Genomic DNA, 10,215 nt, shown 5'->3' with positions numbered 1-10,215 from the left:
GAGGAGGGGGTGGGGGGGTGCTGTAGAGAAGGAACAGTGGCCTGAAGATCCTTGCTGAGAGAAAGAGGGGTGGGGGGATGGTGGGTGTGTGTCGGGGTGTAGGTGGTGGGGAGCCAAAAGAGCTGGAGTGAGAGGATAGAGAAATAGAGAGGGGGGAAATGAGGAGGGAGAGTTGGGGAGGAAGGGGAGGGGAGGGATAGAAAGGAGAGACAATGACAAGTAGGGGCTGGCTGGGCACTCACCCATGCCGACAGAGATTGCCATGAGCCATGGCCATTGTTTGAGCGGGTCTCAGCACAGGACCCGCCAGTGGGTTTCCGATCTTTCACCACTCAACTATAAACTGCTGTGTGGTTTATTTAGAAATGAGGGTATTTACACCTTTTACTGTATTTACACCCACTGTTAAACGGCACCCAGGAGATTTCCATCGCACAGCCACAAACTAGCAGGCAGAGCGGTTCTCTGAAAACTGACCTGCTCAGTCATAACACTCCAGTAAACCTCAGCTTCACATGTCCAATATAAAACGTTGCTCAAACTGTGACCTGCAGAAGTGTAAAAACACTTTAGGGCCGTGTTGTTACGGCAGGCAGGAGAGAGACGGTCTGTGTGTTTAACAAAGTAAATGTCTATTATTAATACCATACAGGATAAGCCAATTTTGAAAAAGGGGCACTTAAATGGTGATATTATTTATTTATAAGTCCTGTACACCAGTTAATGGAATTGGCGGCCTGCTTTAGATCCACAACACAGCTTGAGGTCCACTTTGCAGTAATGCACATGCTAAGAGAGGACCTTCCCAGTAGGGTCTTTAAGTGTCAAATATGGGTCAGTCTGCTTGCATTGACCTGGGGGGTGGTCAGCAGCGGAGAGAAATTCAGCTGTTAAGTGATGCCAACTCAACCATCGGCAAATTCCTCCAAGCATCTACTCATGCTAAGATGCACGTCCAAGTGCGGTGCTTTGCTGGCCAGCACCGCTCTGGCCAAAAAATCCATTTATTCTTGTCATGAACTATAAACTAGACCCAAGCAGAGTTGAAACTGTTGTTAACGCTCTGCTCTTAACTTTTTTTTTTCATAACAGCTGCAAGACTTTTGAAAACTCTCCTTTTTTTTTTTTTCCTTCCAGAAACTGGTTCTGCTGAAGTTGTTTGAAATAATGTGTTAGCGCTGTTCCTTATGACCTGACAATGTTTTCTTTCATACTCTATCACACGGCACCTCATATAAATATATATCTACTGTAACAAATGTCAGGATTACTGTCTCTCTATTTTCTTGAGCTTCTCTCTGTCTTTCACTGCTCTGATATTTGTCACTGCTGAGTGACGCGTGCGCAGATCTTTAGATTTTAAGCACGTCTTGATGAACAACTTTTGTTTCACTCTGCAAATTATGTCATCTTGCATCTGTGTCACCCGTGGCGTGTTATTATACTCCTGTGACATATTTTAGCACTGTTCAACCAAGAATTGGGTACTATGATTGCTCCTCTGATCCCCACCTCACCTCCCCGTCCTGCCTTATATCCCTCACAGGAGCAGCGGGGCCCCCCTGAGCTGTGTGGTCAACGATAGCCCGGCAGAAACGAGCCCCGAGTTGCAGCGCTGCGTTGAATGGCTCCAGGCGTACTTCAGTGAGCCGCAGACCGCTGGGAGTCTCCCGCTCCCTGCCTTTCACCACCCCGCCCTGCAAGGAGGTCTGTCATGGATAAATATTTGCAGAGCCATGACTGGGATCAGGCTTTCACTCTTAATTGTCAGTTACATCACTTACACTCACTGGCTCACTGTGTTATAATGAAGTATTTTATGGCTGAGAGAGAGAGAGAGGGTGAGGGAGAGAGAGAGCGAGAGCAGAGGAGAAGCGAGTGAGTGGGTGAGTGAAGGAGAGAGAACAGAACACAGAGCTGTAACTTGGTTCAGTAATCTGTGGCAGCTCTTACCACGCGTGTTAGTCTTGGCAAGCTTTTCCATGATTCTTGGCACATTCTTTGAAACTGATCGAATTCCACTCTTGACATTTTCAGACAGGAAGCTTTTTTTTTTTTTAATGAGAACATGTGAATGGTGGTAAAGTTTGAATGAGCTTATTGTTGGCTTGACCAGTCACCTAGGGCGAGTAAAATGAAAGCACCCCAAAAATGGACAATTAGTGTCCTTTCAACTGGTTGCTGTGACTGTGGAGCGAATGATTGAGGGTGGTAAGGAAAGAAATGAGGAATTAATTATCCCTGGAGTTTTTTTTTTTTTTGTTTCAAGGAAACAAACAATAGTTGCAGCCTGACAACTCATTTTTGAAATCAGAAACTTCTCTCGCTCGTGGCCGCTTCCAAAACAATTACAGGCTATTTCTTTGTCACGCTGAGACGTTCATTGCATTTTAACTTAAAGATTTTCAGAAGTGCTCATTTAGAGTCAGAAGCACACCTACACAGGAAAAAAAATAACTCTAATATATGCATTTAACAATTGTGCCTCTCTTCCCCTGCAATCAGGCCTTAGTTGCTCTCTAATTTCATGCAGATCTGCAGTGCTTGAGTGATGGCATTTTCAATGAGCAGGTACTCCATCGAGACCCTGTATACAGCTATGAGTCCCACGCTCCCGCAAAGGCAATGCAGAAATACATCAGGACCAATTACGATATCAACTTTCAGTGTGATTCCCTTCGCCACCAAGTGCTTGTGTACCAGCCCCAGGCTCTTTCAAATCGCATCTCATCTGAAGTCTTTGGGGTTTTAATTAAATTTCAGGATAGATGGAATTCTTCATTAGTACCTGATCTGAATAGGTGATTGTGCTGTGTTCCACCTCTCTCCCTCGCCTGTTGTTTTGTGGCTCAGTAAATACAGGGTTTAGGCTTGGATTGCTCTCAGTAGTCAGAACCATAGGCCATGCCAGTATAAAAATGTTAAATGTGAGCATCAAGAGTATTTGTCTTTTGAGGGTGGAAAATAGAGGGTTTCTTTTTTTTTTCTTTATTTTTGCTTGTTGATTCACAAATATGAAGGATTAGTTTTTTTGTTTTTTTTCTGTACAAATTCCTACTCGATCCAGTCATGCAGCTGCAGCCTGCCTGGGAAAAAAATACAAGTTTAATCAGGTCATTACAATCTGTGACAACCAACTTTTGTTTGCTCAGTTATCTTGTGGGAGAACCTGAACGCGACAGCGCTCTCGCAGCACTTGTCATGTAATATTGAGTTGTGACCTTCACTTGAAGTGTTGCCATGTTTATTTACACATTTCTGACAAAACAAGCCACTTTTCATATTAGCTGTCACGATATACCTGAGCAACAGAGGTGACATGAAAGGAGACTCGAGGTGCAGTTTTCTATACTGTCTGACTGATTGTCTTGCGCAACATCACACGCAAGTTTGGTCGACGGGTAGAGGAATGGCGAGTGTCGTGCTCAATGAACATGTGTATGTATGTGTGTGTGTGTGTACGCACTTGCGTTCGCCCCCCTCAGAAAAACACAGACACCATCGTGGGTTCTTAAAACGATGCATATTCTTATCTCATTAATTATACATCCATATGTAACAGACGAGAGGATCTTAGTCTCGGTAAGCGGCACAGGGAGTGTGCGGGGAGGGGGCCAGGCAAAGGGGGGGAAGGGCGCTCTTCAAAGCCCAAATGACTGTGTTCCTGCAGGAGCCTGAACCTCCCCCTGTGCACAGCGCAGGGCGAGATGAGACACTCACCAGGACTCGCCCCTGTGATGTGGAGAGGAATTAGGGAAATGAACGTTTTCAGAATATCGAATAATCAGAGAATCATCAGCACCCCGTCAGCCTTCAAAAGTATGGATCCCTCAAGACTCAAGAGACACTTTGACTGGGAGTCAAAGTCTTCCCTCCCATTAGACACAAAGGATAATGAGGTAGCTGCATTTCCACTATTGTCTTTTTACTCTCACAACCATGTATGAGGTGACTGTCAGCTGGAAGTCATCTTTCCAAATCTATTATTAACAGCTGATGGAATTCAGTTTATTGTTTTTTTTCTCTCAAATTGCTCTCAAATACAAAGTTATGAGCAAATCAATCATAAATGTCAATATCTTCATAATCACTAAATCTGTTCGATTTTACTCTGGGTCAATATCTCTGCCTGTGCAGTGGCCCTATCACCTGGCCTCATGGTAGGTAATGACCTGTGACATAATTATGGGATGTCTGTAAACATGTAAGTGGGTCCTCTCAACTTTTATTTAAACAATTGACATCACTGCACCCCGATCTAAAGAGGGTCCTGACCCCAGACACACCATATTAGGCTCTTTATGAAGTATGGGGCTAGGGGACTGCTCTCCAAATCATTGCTGGTCACCCCAGGTGACCCGCATGAAGTCTCTGTCACTAACACTGATGAGGGCAAAGTTCTTTAACCTTTGTAGCAGGAGATAAAAGCACAGACAGTTGTTTTTGTCCAGAACTGTTGGAAGATGTGAAAGCTTCTGGTAGGAAAAAAAAAACAGCTGCTCAGGATTTGTAAAAGGTGTAAACAGAGCCGTAGCTTGTTGCTTGGTCTACTTGTAGGCAAAAGTGCTCAGCAGCATCTGCTGGCGTGACACTGACATTGGTTGTTTGTCAATAACGTTCGCATCAAAAGGGATTTGTCATAGCCATAGTCTGGGCAAGTTGTCATCTACCCACCGGTGACAAAGCGATATCAATATGTACCACGCACATCATGTGGCCAAATCCGAGCTTTATGAGGGAGAATAATGCATAAAAGAAATTTCAGGGGTGTATCTTATCTCCTCATAACATTAAGTCTGTCTGCGTAAGAGCCCGTCATCTCGTTGACAGCGTGATTATTACCTGAAAAATTATTAAACAGTACCTACGGGCCTTGTTCAAGACAAAGAACTCACATGGGTGCGCATCAATCAAATGTATCCCCTTTAGGTTTTACACTTATTCCCCCCAGTTTAGGCAAATTGCCTTGTTCGCGTGGCTTTGTGTAGCGGAGAGTGACTATAAGGTAGCGAGGGAGCCTGGGGAGCAAAGGATGTTCACTCTGTAGAAGAGAGACAGGGGTGTGACATGTTTTCACACAATGCCAATTTAGAGGGATTTCTCATAGATCACTTGTCATGTGCTCTCTTAGACCATATAAATGAGAGAGAATGGGAGATCACTAATTGAATTTTCATGACTGAGTACATGTATATACTAGAAGAATTTCACCCCCTCTTGATAACGAGACTATTGTTCCTCATCTTGTTCTCTGTGCAGTGGAAAGTGTTGTTCGCTTGCTACACAAGCTCAGAGCATCAGTGTCTCAAGGTTTGGAGATGCTTCTCAATACTTTTTCCCCTTTTCTTTAGCAATCAGAGCTAGACAAACATGCCTCTCAGTCACTGCCTGGTAATCCAGAAAAAAGATAATGCTACTGCTAAAGTGCTAATGAAATCAAAGCCGTTAATGTGGTCGGTTAAGCTGCGGATGATTTGAAGAATTCCGCCATTTAAGTGAAGATGATATAATGAATCTACTCTGAATAGAAAGCAATTAAAAGGACAAATTGGTCTGATTAACCTCAAAGTCATCCCACTGCCACAAATGGTGTGCAACATTCAAATTATTATTATTAAAAATCTGGAGCAGATTTGCCGTCTTTTTGGCCTCTCTTAATCCTTTTAAATGAAGGAGCGAACTTTTTTAATTTTAGCTGTGACCTTTCAAAGCATAACCTAGATTTTTCTGCCGTAGAAATAATTTTCTCACATCATCTTCTGTAGCATGCTAATACAAGTTCTAAGGTCAAATTGAGGGACTTCAATGTATTTGGTTGTTTAATGAGTATTGTAAAGGAAAAAAAAAAAGGGACTGATCCAGACCACCTTTAAAGAAGCACCGGACCTCAAAGACAAGGTTGGACATTATGAAAAACTATTAAGTGAATCAAAAATGTAGTGACGTGTCAAACTTTTGATTTAAAGTGAAAACACTAGTTTATTTCAGAAGAGTCGAATCCACGTTGTGCTAGGCTCTCGTCACTCAGCTGTCTCAGTTTGATAGATTAAATGAGGGACTCTCGCTTTCCCTGCTCTCTCCTGCTGTCTCTCGCTCTCCCTCTCTGTCCTCTGCTCTGTGGCGAAGACGCGTTCACCAGCCGCGTGCTGCACGTACTTCTGAAGGATGTGAAGTTTGGAGAGACGGTGTCGTACAAACGCCTCGCTGAGATGGCGGGAAACCCCAGAGCGGTGCGAGCGGTGGGAGGGGCCATGAGGAGGAACCCGGTGAGTGTGGATGACATTGATTGACGGGCTTCTCTCTTACATGCCTTACTCAGTCAAATAGAGAAAAGTCACTGTGTTTTAGTTTTATTTGATTATTAATGATTAGAGCATCTGAATCTGTTGTGTGGACAAAATCTACAGCTGTTAATTAGTCATTTTATATGGGTAATAAATAAGGAATTTGATAAGCAGCACTGGAGACACTATGACATCACTTCAATATTTTCTATTAATAATTTGAGTCAATCCAGTCATCCTCTGGATGTAGCTTCTGAAATGTGAGGATTTGCTGCTTTTCTCTTTTCTTATACAAATGTAAACAGAATGTCTTTTGGTTTTGGACTATTAGTTGTGAAAAGTCAGACATTGTGGAAAATGATGGATATTTTTCACCATCTTCTGACATTTTATAGACTTAACATTTAATCAAGAAAATAAACGGCAGTAAGTCGATTGTGAAAATAATCATCAGCTGTGACTGTAATAAAATGTTCCTGTAATTTGCATCATTTAAAACCACCACACATAAGTTGCACTAGATTTAAAGGTTGTTCATCAATATTTTATACTGTAATTGCATATAAGGTTAATGAATGAATGAAATGGTGAATTAATTAATAAGTAAATAAACAGGCACAGAAACAAATTAATAAATAGATATGAAACCTATACTGTCTGTACACTTAAACATAAATGATCAAATAATAACATTGAAAATACATAAATAGTGATACAGCCCTACCAACAAAAGACAAATTTGTGCACCACTGGAGTTCTCCAGTAAAATGAATTCAAAAAGTCTTCCCTGATGCAGTATATGTAATCTAAACTGTAGGTGTTTTCAAGTGCGTGATGGCGAAATAAACACCTCCCGCTTAGAAGTAAAACTCTACCTCCAGCACGATTTTAAGCCCACACCTTTTGTTCCCATCCTCTCAAGTCTTTACTGTAGATGTTCGCTGCAAATCTCCGATTCTTGTAGGAAACCTGGCCCGCATCATTTTGCCCATGAATCCACTGTGTACAAAATGGAGGGCTAGAGGGCAAGTGGTGTGTCTTCTTTTGATCAAACCCTTTGATCAAAGCCCGTTTAGCTCTGCCCATGTAGTGCTGTGGGCACCACCGGTGTGCTCTGTGAGGCAGAGAACACTTCTTGTACAGAAATGCAGCCAGTGAGATGTTCTCCCTCATATGTGCTGTGAAATATCTTGTGTGCATCCTCATCTCGGTCCTGTGTTTTTCATCTGATGCTGTTTTGTGATTAAAGTGGGGAAGTAATTTATAATGAAAGCATTTTATAACACAGGATAGATGCAAATAAACTATAAAAAAAATAGCATTTTTTTCTGTTTAATACAATGCACTACTTTATACATTACATTAGCCAGTGGCATTGCTTCTGGATGGCTGTATAATACTTCTCAGTCTCATGTTTTACAGACATTTCTTCCCTTTCGTCAGGGAGGCTGGGAGCCTGAGCCCTCAGCTCCTGATACAGATCCAGAGTCAGATTGTCAGTGTCAATTACTTGTCAGTAGCGCTGCTCCACTCAGGCTTCAGCTGTGAAAAGCTCAGTGTGTTCAATCGATTCTCGCCTCTCTGTGGCACTTCTTCTTCACCAGGATTTGAGTATTGATAAGCCTGGTGTAGTGCTCTTTTCCCCCCAAGTGAAGAGGCAGATCCGAAGGCCTTGAGGGTACCCTGCTCTCCCTCCAAACCCGGGGAACAGTATTGATCTGAATACTGGAGCAGTATTTCTCTGTCTGCAAGGTTAATCTGGGGCTCGGAAAGTTTTATTGCTGTTGATATGGGAGCGGGCTTAATGATGGATTTGAACTGAAACGCACTGCATGTCCAACTTTTTATATAAAAGGCTGGAGGTGCAGCCATCAAGTCAGGATAACAGGGTTCAATTGGAGAGAGATCGTCACAATGCAGCAGGAACAAAACAAGGGCAGCATTAAGAAAAATTTAAAAGAAATAATTGCTGTGATTCACTCCAACCATTGCCTCTCTCCTTGTTCTGAATTCACAATGATCGAAGTGTTTTAGACTTGCTTGTTTAATCTTTCTCCAGCCATTTAGTTTACAAAGAACTCGGGACCCCCCTGGCAGTCGTCTGCAACAAGAGTAAACGCTCCACCGACTTCCTCTTTTTAATGATCACAGGGTTATCAGATCTTAATGTTGACACCCTCTCGATTGAATATTCATCCTGCTGGTGTTTTTGCCCATTAATTTTTGATTGCTTCTTTGCTTTACACTATTAAAGAGTAAAAAACATTTATACCCAAAGACTGAGCCATCACCCTGAATGTGGATTTGTGCAGGATCAAACCAGACACTTCTGGTGTGGCACTTTGTTTTCATGCGGTGCATGCACATAAAAAGCAATGAAAAAAAAGAGCAAAAAAAAAAAGAAAAAGTGCAGATTCATATTTTCTGCATGTTGGTTACTTTTAAGTCCCACCGTTTATGTGTTAAATCAGAGATTCTTTCATATATAATACATATCTGCTACCAACACCTCCAACTGTTGTGTTGCTGTGACAATTAATGTCAACCGGAGAATAAGAAAACATTTGATTTTTAAAGCTCCAATCTGTACATCTCCTTTTATTCAAATATTATTTAAGTACTAAGGCATCATAGTTCCCTGGTAACAGATCATTGAATTATTATTCTTAAAGTTTGCAAAACTTGTCTGCTGAAAATATGCTTTTTGCAACCATCTTAATGAAAGAATAAAATCACTGTTTATTTGAAGACAAAGCAGAAGCAAACATTTTAAAGTGTCTCTGTTTGCATGTGAAAATGTTCTTGCATAATATTTGCAGAAGTTGCACGTGTTCATTTCCTCTGTCTGTGTGCGTGCCAGGTTCCTCTCCTCATTCCCTGCCACCGAGTCATTTCGAGCAGTGGACAGAGCGGGCCGTACATGAGCGGCAAGGGCGACCATCTCAAACAATGGCTGCTCACCCATGAGAGGCAGAGAGGGGAAGGCTAAAGCATGACAGAGGCCAACTGTCCTTCGCTCAGTACACACACACACACACACACACACACACACACACACAGGCCAGGATTTTTTTTTTTAAAAGAACACAAAACAGGGCCATAAAGTTTAGCGTGCTTGGCACACACTGTGGAACAACTGGAGCTACTTGTAAATATTCAGTTTATACTCCTTTTTTAAATCTAAGAATAGAGATGCTGCATAGTTAATGTGATACAGAGTTGTTGCAGAATTAGAATGTACAAAAATAACTTAAACAGAGAACAGTAGGAATTACAAACATATGCTCCCGTGGGTCTCCGTTGCGTTTGCCAGATAGTGCTGGAATGGTTTTTCTAAAGAATTATTATTCCCTTAAAAATATGTCTCTTGCATTGTTGTTGTTGTTGTTGTTTTTTTTTTTCCTAAGCAGAATTAGTCTTTGTACCTCTCGTTGGTTTTTTAATTTCCTGCCAAGTGAATGCTTTGTTCAACATCCAGTGATAAAGGCTCTGAATTTTACTGCTACAAAGCTTTGTAGTGAAGCATTTGTTTTGTCTTCATTTAGATCTCATTGTTTGCTCTCGCCTTATAATCCACCTAGAGAAGAGATGCCTTATGCATTATATACTGTACTTATGTTACATTAGACATGTTTAAATAAATACGTCTCAAAATGACAAACCCTGCCTTTTCATCATTTTAATTGTATTTAATTTAAAAATTGATTTCATGTAGCGTTCACTCAGTTCAGCTCATAATTAATTATGCTGTATGTCTTCTCTACCCGCTGCAGCTCTGTATGTCAGAGCTCCTTCTTTTATTTCTGAGAGGTGTTTTCCATTAGAGGGCAGTACAGAACGGGAAACAGAAATCAACATTTCAACCTTGAATTCATCTTGCACATTTAATCTGTAACTTAAATGTTTATTATGTTATTTTATTTTCATCACA

General features: G+C 41.6%; 1 protein-coding gene across 3 annotated transcripts in view; it reads left to right on the top strand.

Annotated features, from left to right (window-relative positions):
* The window catches only part of LOC111649559 (methylated-DNA--protein-cysteine methyltransferase), a 20,050-nt gene extending 10,105 nt beyond the window's left edge, over nt 1–9,945 (top strand). For all 3 annotated transcript variants that reach the window (XM_023399315.2, XM_023399318.2, XM_023399316.2), the window contains exons 3-5: nt 1,547–1,707; nt 6,127–6,266; nt 9,145–9,945. In XM_023399315.2, the coding sequence (XP_023255083.1) occupies nt 1,547–1,707; nt 6,127–6,266; nt 9,145–9,273 (430 nt within the window). In that variant the 3' untranslated portion in view covers nt 9,274–9,945. The remainder of the gene's footprint in view (nt 1–1,546; nt 1,708–6,126; nt 6,267–9,144) is intronic.
* Nucleotides 9,946–10,215: the final 270 nt, after the last annotated feature.

The sequence above is a fragment of the Seriola lalandi genome, unplaced genomic scaffold (assembly GCF_002814215.2).
Source record: "Seriola lalandi dorsalis isolate HSWRI2012SDOR001 ecotype SW California unplaced genomic scaffold, Sedor1 jcf7180002051200, whole genome shotgun sequence".
Classification (NCBI taxonomy): domain Eukaryota; kingdom Metazoa; phylum Chordata; class Actinopteri; order Carangiformes; family Carangidae; genus Seriola; species Seriola lalandi.
Note: the sequence above shows the minus strand (reverse complement) of the source record. Positions and strands in the feature narration are given on the sequence as shown.